Source organism: Lithobates pipiens, unplaced genomic scaffold (assembly GCF_037356315.1).
Source record: "Lithobates pipiens isolate NorthernLeopardFrog02 unplaced genomic scaffold, aLitPip1_a1.2 Scaffold_3, whole genome shotgun sequence".
NCBI lineage: Eukaryota > Metazoa > Chordata > Amphibia > Anura > Ranidae > Lithobates > Lithobates pipiens.
The window spans coordinates 180,742,750-180,757,321 of record NW_027507790.1 but is presented as its reverse complement, the minus strand read 5'-3'; the positions used below and the strand labels follow the sequence as shown (position 1 = coordinate 180,757,321).

Sequence of the window (14,572 nt, the reverse complement as noted above, 5' to 3'; positions counted from 1 at the left end):
CGGGAGAATGGTCTCTTCACCCAGACATATTTCTGTCAATATGTCAAAGATGGGGAATTCCGGACGTGGATCTGTTTGCGTCCAGGTTCAACAGAAAGATCAACAACTTTGTGTCAAGGACAAAGGATCCGCTGGCATGCGGAACAGGTGCCTTTGTTTTTCTGGAGGATCAGTTTTCACTGCTCTATGCGTTCCCTCCTGTTCTGCTGCTTTCGCAGGATCAAGCAGGAAGCGAAAGGAGGCGATTCTTATGGCCCAGGAGATCTTGGTATGTAGAGATCATAAAGATGGCGGTAGGGGACCCGTGGACCCTACCACCGCGGCCAGACCTTCTCTCGCAAGGTCTGGTATTCCATCCTACCTTACAAATGCTAAATTTAACTGTTTGGCTATTGAGACCCACATTCTAAAAGACCGTGGGCTGTCAGGTTCAGTCGTTTCTACTTTGATTAATGCTAGGAAGACGGCCTCCAGAGTCATATATTATAGAGTCTGGAAGGGTTGTCGCCTAGTGTGAATTCAGGGTTTTGCAACCCAGGAAATGTCATAGGTAGGATCCTTGACTTTCTACAGATGGGATTAGAAATGAAGCTGGTCTTGAGTACTATCAAAGGTCAGGTGTGAGCGTTATTTAGTGTTTTTTCAACCACTTGCTTTACACTCTTTGGTTCCTAGCTTTATTTAGGGGGGTAACACGGAATAATCCTCCGGTTAGGTCTCCCCTGAACCCTTGGGACTTGAATTTAGTCCTGGCGGCATTACAGAAACAGGCTTTTTGATCTGATACAAGATATTCCCTTGGTCCTTTTGACAAGGAAATTTGTTTTTCCGATTGCCATTTCTGCAAGAAGAGTTGGCTGCTCTTTCTCGTAAAGAGACCGATTTGATTATTCAAGGATAAGGTTGTATTGCGTCCTCATCCTGATTTCCTTCCGAAGGTAGTGTCAGGTTTTCATTTAAACCAGGATATTATTCTGCCTTAATTTTTTCCAGAACCTTGTTCTGTGGAAGGAAGGTCACTACTTTCTCTTGATGTGGTGAGAGCAGTCAAAGTCTGTTTAAAGGTGTCCGCTCAGATTAGTAAAACAGATGTTTTGTTTGTGTTGCCAGAAGGTCCTAAGAGAGGATAGGCAGCATCGAAGTGTACCATTTCTAAATGGATTCCTCAAGTGATTGTTCAAGTTTATGGTTTAAAAGGAGGAAAATTCCACCTTTTCATATTAAAGAGCACTCCACCAGGGCTGTTAGTGCTTCCAGGGCAGTGCATCACCAAGCCTTCATGGCTCAAATCTGCAAGGCCGTAACTTGGTCTTCAGTCCATACATTTACTAGATTCTATCAAATAGATGTAAAAGGTTATGAGGATATCACCTTTGGGTGCAGTGTACTGCAGTATAAGTCCTCTAGTCTCTTAATGCCCTACTTTTGTTGCGTCTCCCTCCCTTCACTTGGCATTGCTATGGGACATCCCACATAGTAACTATGATGTTTCCCGTGATGTACGATAAGAAAATAGGATTTTTAAAACAGCTTACCTGTAAAATCCTTTTCTTTGAACTACATCTAGGGACACAGAGATCCCTCCCTTCTTTTGGTATACATGTGTATTGCTTTGCTACAAAACTGAGGTACTCCCTGTAGTGGGAGGGGTTATATAGGGAGTGGACTGTCTTAGGTCGCACCAGTGTCCATCACCTGAAGGTGGCCTATAACCACATAGTAACTACTATGTGTCCCCTGATGTACTTCAAAAAGAAAAGCATTTTACAAGGTAAGCTGTTTTAAAATCCTATTTTTTCCAAGTTTCACAGTTAAAAAGCAGTTGTAAGGATTGTATTGCTGTGTCTGTCCCCATGGGGACATTTAACCTAACATGTTCTGGAGGCACAACAGGAAGAAAAAAAAAAAAAAAAAAAAAAAAAAAAAAAAAAATCTATGCAAGGGAAAATTCCAGTAGAATTTCACCTCAAAGCAAACCTGTCAAATGTAAATGGAAAAAAAAAAAATATATTATAATAATAATAATAAATTATCAGTAGTTTTGAACCTACTTCAATCCCTAACTCCACAGCAGAAAAATCTAGACACTAAAATTTATCTTTTTTTAAAAAGGGCAACATCCAGAGTGAACTTTGTCTTACATTTTACAGAAAGATGAACAATGAGACTCTGCTGAAAAAAGGGTCAGTTTACTTAAGAAACTGCTGCATGTCAAAATGCTCTTTTAAAGAGGTAAACCTGTCGGTAGACAACCAAGGGTAAAAAGGACTAATTATATTGCTTTAAAATGTATATTTGGGCAAACTGAAAGTGGTTCTAAAGAGGCTGAAGGTTTTTACCTTCATGCATTTTATGCATAAGGGCAGAAAGCCTTAAGAGAGCAGCCCCCTGCCAATGGCTTCCGCTGCTGTGTCTCAGCCAATGAGGCGGCAGGACCGAACAGAACACCTGTGCATCCCCCCCCCCCGTGTGAACGAGGCCTTAATCGAAAATTTTGAGCTGCCACCAGAAAACTTGTGCCCCTTATAAATGTCTAGCAGGAGAATTCCCTCGCACTAAATATATTCTCTCATTTCCTGTTGAGGCCACAGGACAGAAAGGAGAAATTGCTCTAAAAGTAGAAAAACTAAAATAAATAGATAGTTGTTTAACCCTCCCCTACTCTATCAAAAAATGGTAAAAAAAAATAAAAAAAATAAAAAAACAAGTTTGTGCTTTAGATACAATTTAAATGTAAGGCCCCATACACACTATTAGATTTTCTGAAGATTTTTATCTTCAGATTTATCAAAACCATGTAATGCAAGGGCCTGCCTGATTGCACACGAATTGAAACTGCTAAGGTTTGACCTCATATTATGCGATTTTGGTAAATATGAAGGAAAAAAAAAAACTGCAGAATATCCAACAGCATATGGGGTCAGACAGAATGGCTGCTAGTGGGCCACATGCTGCCAGCTGAGCTCCACTGAAACAGTAACAAATACCCGTTTTCTTTTCAGATCCAATCTACCTTATTTAACATCTGCACAGTAAACTGCTGTTGCAATTTGGATTGTCACTACATGCAAACATTTTGAACAGCTATGGGGTCTTAAAAGAGAAGTAAGCACTTCCAAAAAAAGTAATCAATCATACTCGCCTAGGTGTCGGCATCGATTTGATACTGCATCTGCCCCCCTGCCAAATCTGCAGTGGTAACTGAGCGATCAAACATCACTGATCACTCAGTTCTCCCCCTCCATTCTGACCAAAGAGCCGTGAGTGTAAGTCACTGGAGCACTGGGCTGTGGAGGGGGTAGGAGGAGCCGTCTCAGGCTCTCGGCAGATCGCTGAGAGGCTAAGCCACGTGCTGGTCCAGGTATTTGGGTGGATTTCGACCAAATAGTTGGATTCTTTCCCGAGCCTGGATCAGCCGAGCGACGTCAGCAGACAGTGAACTTTAGCCTGCTGTTGGCTGAAAACAAGTCACAAGAGCATAGCACGAACTGCACTCCTGTGACCTACAGGAGAAATACAGCCAAAAATAACCTGTTTAGATAAAAATGGATATACTGAAGCCATGACTGCCAACATGCTTTGGAGGTGTAAACTACAGGCATGTAAATTTAGTTTAGTCACTGATCTGAAAAAAGCAGGATTATAAAAACGTGTGGCATGCTATAAAAACAGTGGATCGCCACATATTGAAGGAAGATGGTAGGCCTAAAGGTTTTTAATCTCCAAACAACAAATCACAGCAACAGCTCCGAATATAATGATCTGATGCAAAATGCTACACTTTTATGTATAACCACTCCCTAAAGATTATCCTAAGCGACGCTTAAATCTTTGTCATACGGGCTTGAATAAAGAAAGCATATACAGTAGCCTATGGCCATACAGATCATTACCCACCTGAAGGCTCACACTCTGCCACATGTCATGCAATTATAATTAAGTGAATGGAGCTGGTTACTTACCTTGTCCTCTTCCTGAGCACTCACTGGCTCTCGTTTTTTCTTCTTCACTTTCTTTTCTTTGCTTGGCTGTGTGTGCGTGTCCACATAGGATTGTAGATCCACTCGTGAATGAAACTGGTATCGCCCACTCTCCACATCACAGTAGTAATATATTCCAGTGGAAGGATCATAATATAGTTGGGATTCCTAATTGGTAAATTTAAATGTAAATGTTTATGCTGTCATTAAGAGTGACATTAAACGTTCAGTTGTTTTTTTTAAAACAACAAACAGGTCATACTTACCTGCAGTGTGCAGTGGTTTTGCACAGAGCAGCCCCGATTCTCTTCTGCTCGGGTCCCCCATTAGCGCTCCTGGCTCCTCCCCCTCGACCAGTTCCCCCAGTAGCAAGCCGCAGCTCGAACCTGCCCCCCACTCTTTTATTGGTTCATGGGCTGCGATTGACAGCAGCGGGAGCCCATCAGCCAACGAGGAGAGGGAGCCCCCGGCACAGCCAAGGTTCTTATGCAATTTGCTGGATTGAGAGTGGGCTCAAGTAAGTATTAGGGGGGCTGTGGGGGGGAGCTGCACCCAAACACTTTTTTAACCTTCATGCATTCCATCATGTAATCATCAGCCTTTACAAACTTTAAAAGGATAAGTTCACCCTTAACCAGTTCCCGACCGGCGCACGCCAATGTACGTTGGCAGAATGGCACGGGCAGGCATATTGGCGTACAGGTACATCCATTTTTAAATGCCGCCCTGCCAAAAAAAAAAAAAAATTACAAAAAAAAAAAAACCAAACCACACACACACACACACACACACACACAAACACCATCGCTGATCGCCGCCATTACTACTAAAAAAAAAAAAAATTTATAAAAATGCCATAAAACTATCCCCTATTTTGTAAACGCTATAACTTTTGCGCAAACCAATCGCTTATTGCAATTTTTTTTACCAAAAATATGTAGAAGAATACATATCGACCTAAACTGAGAAAAAAAAAATGTTTTTTTTAATATATTTTTGGGGGATATTTATTATAACAAAAAGTTTCAAAATTGTCGCTCTATTTGTTTATAGCACAAAAAATAAAAACCACCAAAATAAAGCTCTATTTGTGGGGGGGGGGGGGGGGGGGGGGAAATAAAAAAAAAGGGACATCAATTTTGTTTGGGAGCCACATCGCATGACCACGCAATTGTCAGTTAAAGCGACGCAGTGCCGAATCGCAAAAAGTGGTCTGGTCTTAAGCCAGCAAAATGGTCCGATCTGAAAGTGGTTAAACATGTTACATGATCCATCTGTTTTTTAGGATGGAACATGTTCCCATTGCTCAGTCTCCATATGATAGCAGTACTGGGAGAAGTTCCCCATACTGTCACCTTTTGGAAACAGCTTGGCCGTGCGGAGCTCCACTCACTCATTTACACAGAAAAAAAAACATTTATTATTTTTTTTAAAGTGAATTTATCCTTTAAAACTGTGGTATTACAAATAAACACTGCTGCATGACTGCAAACGAAATATAAAAGGACGGACATACTGAGTCATAGTAGAATCCAGTACTGTGATCGTAGTACATGCCAGTGTTCTCATCATAGGCAAATCCGGTTTGGGACAAAGCAGCTTCTGCAGTGGCTCTTAGACTTTCAGCAAGTGATGTTCCTTCCTCACCCTGAGAAAAAAAAAAAAAAAACACATTTTAACTTATTTCATCATGTAGCAAGACAATCATTACTATCTCACAAAAATGCTTAAACAGGCAGTTCCCTAGTTAACATTTGACTTGCAAATGGAAGATGACAGAAAGTGAGAGGAAATCTACCCCTAGGAAGGGAAATTCAACTTCAACACTGAAGCTTTATCATCAATCTCTGTTTCCACAACAACCCACAATTTTCAAAATTCTATTGTCACAGGGACAGAAAGTGATGTAAAAAGACTTCTGAAAAGGGGCACAGACAGAAAAACAAAACTTTGCAGGGGTGTTAACCCCTCCCTATGCTATCCAAAAAGCTTAAAAAGTTTTTTGGGCTGGAGCAAAAAAAAAAACAAAAAAACAAAAAACACAAATAAATAAAAAAGCCGCCTGTAGTTAGTCACTAGACAAAGACAAAGACAATATTGCCATTAAGAAGGAATCTATTAATAAAAAAGTAAATGTACAGCTATTCATCCAGTGAAAAATGTATATACGTCATTCTGTGTGAGATAACCAGCTGTTGCGAGAATATGGTCAAATCAAAAAACATTCTTGGGGGATTTTCTCTTTTGGTTAAATGTGTTTAAAGTGGAATTTCAGCTTACCCCTAACTATTCTTAAAAGTGGGCCCTCCCACCTCCTAACACCTATGTTAATTAACCTGTGTAATAAAGATATACAGTATCTCACAGAAGTGAGTACACTCCTGACATTTTTGTAAATATTTTATTATATCTTTTCACGTGACAACACTGAAGAAATTACACTTTGTTACAATGTAAACTAGTGAGTGTACAGCTTGTATAAGGCCGCGTACACACGGGCGGATTGTCTGTCCAACTTAGTCCGCTGAACCGTGTTTCAGCGGACAATCAGCTCGTGTGTGGGCTTCAGCTGACTTTTTCAGCGGACAGTCTGGCGGACTAAGTCTTTCGGAATTTCCGTAATACAGTCCGTCCAAACTTGGTTTCAGCGGACAGTCCGCTCGTGTGTAGGCAAGTTGGACGGACTAAGTATGGCGCATGCTCAGAAAGGATTTACACGGTCGAAGGTTGCATTGCAGTGTATTGGACGTCGTTTTTCTAGTCCCGTCGTACGTGCTGTACACGTCATCGCGCAAGCTTTCAGCGGACTGTCTGTTCATCGTGTGTGGTCAAGTCCGTTCATTCAAAATTTGGACGGACTGTCTGTCAGATTGTCTGACGAACTTAGTTGGCCAGACAATCCGCCCGTGTGTACGCGGCCTTACAGTGTACATTTGCTGTCCCCCTCAAAATAACTCACACAGCTATTAGACCCCTTTCACACCACACCGCCCTTTGCGGTAAAAATAGCGGCATTTTACCCTGGATTTGCGGCGCATTTTGTCCGCTAGCGGGGTGCTATTACCCCCCGCTAGCAGCCGCGAAAGGGTTAAAACCACCGGCAATACGCCGCAATAGCGGCGTTTTGCCGGCGGTATTACAGCGCTGCCCCATTGATTTCAATGGGGCGCAGCGGTGGAGGAGCGGTAAACACACCGCTCCTTCACCGCTGCAAAGAAGCTGCTGGCAGGACTTTTTTCTGACGTCCTGCCAGCGTACCGCTGTAATGTGAAAGCCCTCGGGGCTTTCACACTACACACACAATGGTGCAGCTTCTTTAGGGCGGATTGCAGGCGCTATTTCTAACGCTATAGCGCCTGCAAAACGCCCTGGTGTGAAAGGGGTGTTAATGTCTAAACCGCTGGCAACAAAAGTGAGTACACCACTAAGGGCTCTTTCACACGGGGCTGATCAGTGATGATCTGCCCCATGGATATCCGCTTGCTCAGCGGGGGAATCGCTCCGTCGCTCCCCGCTGAGCAGGAAGATGACAGGTCTGACCTGTCAGAGCGCCGCTCTCCCCTATGGACCTCACAGTCCGTCGTCACCCGATCCAATGACGGATGGAAAAGTATTTTTTTCCTCCGTCACACTTTTTCGGATCGGGTCGGGTCGAATATCAGCGGACATGTCACCACTGACATCCGACACTCCAAAGACCTCTATGGAGCATTCAGGTCCGCCTGAAAAACTGACAGGCAGACCTGAATGGATCGGCTGTGTGAAAGAGGCCTTAGTGAAAATGTCCAAATTGGGGTCAATTAGCCATTTCCCCTCCCCGATGCCATGTGACTCGCTAGTATTACAAGGTCTCAGGTGTGAATGGGGAGCAGGTGTGTTAAATTTGGCGTTATTGCTCTCATTCTCTCATACTGGTCACTGGAAGTTCAACTTGGCACCTCATGGCAAAGAACTCTGAGGATCTGAAAAAAAATTTTTTTTGCTCTACATAAAGATGCAAAAAAAGCACCCCCCCCCCCCCCCCATCTATAACTGGCCATCGCAGTAAGCAGCATTGGAAGGCGACATAAGGTATAAAACAAGGCCAAGGAAAAATCCAAGGAAAAAGCCAAGCTTACTTACCGACCATCTCAACCTGTCTAAAGCCTTGTACACCAGTTGAGATTTTTGGCAGGGGATTGTGTGATGACAGACTGTTGTCCTAAAATCTGACCGTCAGTACGCTCCTGTCAATTGTTGTCCAACTTTCGGCCAACAAATGTTGGATGGCAGGCTAGTAAATTTTCGGTGGACAGTGCTCTGTTGTCCAATTTTCGTATGGTCATTACACAAGTCTGTCACACAAAAGTTGAAAGTACAAACACGTATGCTCGGAATAAATGCTCAAAGAAAGCAAAATTAGCAGAAGGGGCCCAAAGGGTGGCGCTCAAGAGCTGAAATTCCTCACAGTACATCACTACATTCGTGTTTGTTGGCTGACAATTGCATACTGTTTGTATGCAAGACAAATTCCTGGCACACGCCCATTGGACAAAACTCAAGTGTTCGGTTGGCCAACAATCAGATTGTTTGTACGAGGAGCTGGTCGGTAAGTAAGCTTGGCTTTTTCCTTGGATTTATTCTTTGACTTGTTTATACCTTATGTCGCCCTCCAATGCTGCTTACTGCGATGACCAGTTATAGATGGGGGGCCTCCACTGTGGAGACACTTATAAGTTAGTGTTAGGGACCACAGATACCAGGGTGCCATGGAGAAGCTCTGAGGCTTATGCACACATTTACAAATGCATGCAGACTAAACCCCCGCTTTTAAACGCATACTGTTAGGTTTATTTGGTTGTCTGCAAGCTGGTTGGCAAGTAAGCTTTGCATTTTCCTTGGATTTATCCTTGGCCTTGATTCTTCATAAAGATGGCCTAGGCCAGTGATGGCGAACCTTGGCACTCCAGATGTTTTGGAACTACATTTCCCATGATGCTAAACCACACTGCAGAGTCCTTGAGCATCATGGGAAATGTAGTTCTGAAACATCAGGGGTGCCAAGGTCCGCCATCACTGGCCTAGGCTATAAGAAGATTGCCAAGACTCTAAAACGAGATGCAGAACGGTGGCCAAGACCATACAGCGGTTTAACAGGATGGGTTCCACTCAGAACAGGCCTCGCCATGGTCGATCAAAGAAGTTGACTGCATGTGCTCAGCGTCATATTTAGAGGCTGTCTTTGTAAAATAGATGTATGAGTGCTGCCAGCATTGCTGCAGAGGTTGAAGGGGTGGGGTCAGCCTGCCAATGCTCAGACCATACTCCGCACACTACATCAAATTGGTCTGCATGGGTGTCATCCCAGAAGGAAGCATCTTCTAAGGATGATGCCCGAGAAAGGCTGCAAACAGTTTGCTGAAGACAAACAGACTAAGGATATGGATTACTGGAACCATGTCCTGTGGTCTCATGAGACCAAGATGAACTTATTTGGTTCAGATGTTGTCAAGTGTGTGTGGCGGCAACCAGGTGAGGCGTACAAAGACAAGTGTGTCTTGCCTACAGTCAAGCATGGTGGTGGGAGTGTCATGGTCTGGGGCTACACAAGTGCTGCCAACACTGGAGAGCTACAGTTCATTGAGGGAACCATGAATGCCAATATGTACTGTGACATACTGAAGCAGAGCATGAGCCCCTCCCTTCAGAGACTGGGCCGCAGGGCAGTATTATAATATGATAAATGACTACAAACACACCTCCAAGACGACCACTGCCTTGCTAAAGAAGCTGACAGTAAATGTGATGGACTGGCCAAGCATGTCTCCAGACCTATACCCTATTGAGCATCCTCAAGACGGAAGGCGGAGGAGCGCAAGGTCTCGAACATCCACCAGCTCCGTGATGTCATCATGAAGGAGTGGAAGAGAACTCCAGTGGCAGCCTAAGAAGTTCTGGTGAACTCCATGCCCAAGGGGGTTAAGGCAGTGCAGGAAATTAATGGTGGCCACACAAAAGATTGACACTATGGGCCCAATTTGTACATTTTCACTTAGGGGTTGTGGCTGTGTGTTGAGTTATTTTGAGGGGACAGCAAATTTACACTGTTATACCAGCTGTACACTCACTACTTTACATTGTAACAAAGTGTAATTTCTTCAGTGTTGTCTCATGAAAAGATATAATAAAATATTTACAAAAATGTGAGGGGTGTACTCACTTTTGTGAGATACAGTATATACTGGGTGGGCTGAAAATAGGAAAGATTCTTAAGATTCTTGCTTACACACGTTAGTTAGCATAGGTGTTAGGAGAAGCTAGGGTTAAGCTGGAATTCCACTTTAAAAGTATAATAAAGAATTAGCAGGCACTTGCTCACACTTGCAGATGAAATTAGCACTTGTATATATTTGTCAATTCCTATAACACCAGTATTACTGTTGCAAGTAGATGCATTAGCCACAGAGGTGCTGAAAATATTGATCCCATAAACTAGCACTGATGATTGCCTTTGATAGACAGAAACAATATCATAAAACAGATAAAGTATATACACCCGCGGCTCTTTAAGAGCCATGTACAGTCAGGAGGCAGTATGGACCCTTAGAGCAGTGAGCGTATATATACTTTTTTGTTTGCAACATTGTTTCTATCTGCCAAAAGGAATCATCAGTGGCAGTTTAAGGCTGGTTTCACATATATGCGAACTGGATGCGTTTTGAACAGCATCCAATGGCAAACCGGCATCCTTCTCTATGGAGCCGATTCACATATCTGCGGGCCGACCGTGATGCTTTTTTAAAAAGGACATTTTGTATTTTTCAGTCCGGTTCAGATGCGATTTTATGTAGGATCTCGTACCTAAAAAAAAAAAAAAAAAAAAAAAAAAAAAAAAAAAAAAATCGGTGAATAAAACTGCACCAGACTCTCTTCCGAGAGGCAGAAGTGACATCAGACGTCGCTCTGATCCTCCAAGGGCATAGAGCCGAGTTGAGGTTCTCTTGCCTTCAATCTGCTTCCTGCCCAACCACCAATCGGACCAGATCTCTTCTGAGAAGCGGCAAGAAGGGGGGCACCTCTCCTGCTGCCTATAAAAGTGATCTTGGGGCGAATCCGCTGCCAAGATCACTTTTATATGAAAGCCGGCTGCCTGCTGTAAATAAAGATACCGAGGTTATGGCAGCTATAAAACTTTATGAGAAGTGTACAAAACATGCACTTCATTCATGGCAATGTACAGCTGCGCGCTGTGCTTTTGTATAGTGCCATACAATTTGGCACAGTACGCTGCAATAAAATGTAGCATGTTTGCATTTTATCACAGCATGCTGCAGTTGCAGTGTGAATGGGACAAACAACAGTTTCCTGTGTGTTCTTGCGATGACAAATATTTTACCATTCCGTAAATCATCTGTCACCGCACATAGTGTAAATTAGCCATTATAGTGGCGTTACAGCAAGAGGTGTTTTATCAAAGCATTCTATGCACATTGTAAATAATGTTTGCACTTTCATGGTGTAGTAAAAAAAAAAAAAAAAAAAAAAAAAAAAAGCATTCCAGCAAAAAAATTTAAATTATTTTCTTAATGTTTTTATTATCTGCATAAATATCAAAACTTTATACTACCAGTAAGGATGAACAGAATTTATCCTACCGCAACATGTTGGGCATAGTCTGTTTCTTGTTCTCCAGCACATCGACTGCTGTCTGATCTGGGAGGTTCTTGCTCATTGGTTGCTGCTTCTGGAGCCATCTCAGTTGGCCCGCTTTCCTGGTGTGCATCCACATTGGTGGCTGTGCTTGTGTTTTGATTTTCATAGGAGGAATAATAGTAGCTGTAATAATCTGCAAGAACATCAACAAATCTCATTAATAAAAAATAATACACGTTTGAGTATTCATCTGTGCAACACAGAAACAATCATTTTACTGCGTTCTATGCATCAAGGTAAAATACCTTGCATAATCCCCCCCCCCCCCATACTTACCTGAGTCCGATCTCGATACAGCGATGTGCATGAGAGCAGTGGCTCCCCTGACTATCTCCCTCCTCACTGGGCAGATTGATATCGAGCCTGCATGAGTGCCCCCATAGAAAACGTCTTTCTATGGGGGCATTCTCTGAAGAGAAAGAACCAGGGGTGTAAGTGGGGAACCTGAGAAGGAGGATCCGGCGGCTCTGTGCAAAACCATTGCACAGAGCAGGCAAGTATAATTTTTCTTTTATTTTGTTAAATGGGGGTAAGCGTTTTAAAAGGTTGCGCTTGGTCACAAATATATTGAAAAAAATAAATTTAAACTGCTGCACCCAAAAACTTCCTTGAATAATCAGAAATATCAAATACATAAAATGTAATGGTGCGTCCGCTTTATTTTGCAATTCACCTCAAGTGTTTTTTCTTTAATTCTAATTTTATTTTAAGTTATTATAAAAAGGTATTACACATACTTAAACAGTTTCAAACATATACATTACATATCTTGATACTTTAACACAAAGAAAAAAGAACCCCCCCCCTTTCCTCTCTCCTTTCTATCTTTTACCCTTTTCTCTCCCCCGGCAGAGTCTTTCCTACCATTACTTTCCTCCTTCTTCCTTCAGCTTTTTACCAATTTCCTATACTGCCTCCATGGGTTCCAAACCAGGAGGCACCTTTCATACGTATCCAATTCCTGAGCTATAAGTATCTCCATTCGCTATTATCCATTTCTAAGGCCCATTCGTTTATCGAAGGAGACCGAGTTGATCGCCAGTGACGCGGTATCACCGTTCTTGCTGCCGTCAACCAGTACCCCAGAAGCTTCTTTGATGTTTTTATATGTTCCTGGTAACAGAGAGGAGGGTGATTTGCGGTGTATTTGGGATTATCTCAAGTGTTTTGATGCAAATATAAAAATTAGCTACATCATGGATCCAACATAATAAAAGGGACAATCCACTGCATATCCTATAACAACTCAATTACACTCTGTAAAATTCATACTTTAAAAATAAAGTGCTATGGGCAGTCATCAAAAGTTCATATTAATAGTGCAGAAATACAGCTAATTGAACATTGTGCTCCACGACATCTATAATAAATAATGTGCTCAAACAGTTCATACAATCTCCTTGCATAAACTTGATCTGTAGTTCCAACTTCCCCACATGCGAGAAGACAAAAGTGTCCTTGTTCAAAACAAAATATCAAAAAAATGATTGTGTATCACCACCGTTCTTCGAAACAGAAGGCTGCTTAGCAGATATATAGATCCCGCAAAGGGGATTGTATGCGCATAATCAAGATCACAGCAAAAGGTTGATTGCTCGCGAGCCTCAGAGATTTGGGGGTAAATTCGGGCTCTCGTCACTCAGTGTTTCATAGTGAAAGCAACAGAGAGGGTGTTTAAAACACATTTTAATTTAATTTTAAACACATTTTAATGAAAGCCGAAATGCACTCTCATGCCCCATACACATGGTCAGACATTCCGACTACAAAATCCGTCGGATTTTTCCCCCCCAACTGATTTTTTCCCAAGCTTGTCTTGCATACACACGGTCGCACAAAGTTGTCAGAAAATCCGATCATTCAGAACGCGGTAACGTAGAACACGTACGACGGGACTATAAAGAGGGCAGTAGCCAATAGCTTTCTGAGCACGCGTGGCACTTTGTCCATTGGAATTGTCTAAACACGATCGGATTTTGTTGTCGGAAAATTTTAGCTCCAGCTCTCAAACTCTGTGTGTTGGAAATTCCGACAGAAAAAGTCCGATGGAGCCCACACAAGATCGGATTTTCCGACAACAAGATCCGATCGCACATTTTCTGTCGGAAAGTCCAACCGTGTGTACGGGGCATTACAGTGCAGTTGCTTGTAATAAGCAGACAAGCATCAATAGCACACAGCCGCCCTCAGAACCATCTGTGCTTGCTGACGTCACGCTACCAGCTCTTACCCAACGCGTTTCCTTTCAGAAGGCATCTATGAAACATTGAGTGCTGCTACACAATTATAGGTTTTTGTAGTGCATTTTTGTGCTTCATGAGTTTTTTTTGTAGGAGGCAGAGACTGATTTTGGTCTCCAAACTGCAGCCGCTGGGCCAGATGTGGCCCCTTGCAGCACTTTTCCCTACACTAATAAAAAGGCACCATCCCCCCCCACCGACGCCAACGATGGGGCACTATGCCCCCCACCGACGCCAACGATGGGGCACTTCCTTCCACTGACACCAATGGTGTAATTTTTTTTTTTACTCCCACTGATCATCAAGCCTATGGCATTGTTTACTTCCACTGATGCTAGGGCATTTTTTACTCCCATTGAACATAATCCAGCCTCCCTGAAGCTTGAAGGGCAGTAAACTGGCCCTTTGTTTAGAAAGTTTGGAGACCCCTCGTTTAGCACAAAACCCTGCCAAAAATACTCCAAAAAGGTATGTTGCACCTGAACCTTTTGAAAAAAATGCACTGCATCATATTGTAATGATATGAAGAGGCACCATAGAGAACACTGTTATTTCCATTGTTGTCCATGGTAGCATGACCAAAGACGCAGAAAAAAAAAAAAAAAATTGCACAAGTGTGATTGGAGCCTTACACATTCTTAAAAATAAGAAGCAAATCTT

The 14,572-nt window shown here is 42.7% G+C and overlaps 1 protein-coding gene across 2 annotated transcripts in view; it reads right to left on the bottom strand.

Moving 5' to 3' along the window:
* AGGF1 (angiogenic factor with G-patch and FHA domains 1) overlaps positions 1–14,572 on the bottom strand; it is a 45,357-nt gene that overhangs the window by 28,757 nt on the left and 2,028 nt on the right. For both annotated transcript variants that reach the window (XM_077462578.1, XM_077462576.1), the window contains exons 3-5: positions 11,615–11,805; positions 5,497–5,628; positions 3,963–4,148 (exon numbers count right to left, since the gene is read on the bottom strand). In XM_077462578.1, the coding sequence (XP_077318704.1) occupies positions 3,963–4,148; positions 5,497–5,628; positions 11,615–11,805 (509 nt within the window). The remainder of the gene's footprint in view (positions 1–3,962; positions 4,149–5,496; positions 5,629–11,614; positions 11,806–14,572) is intronic.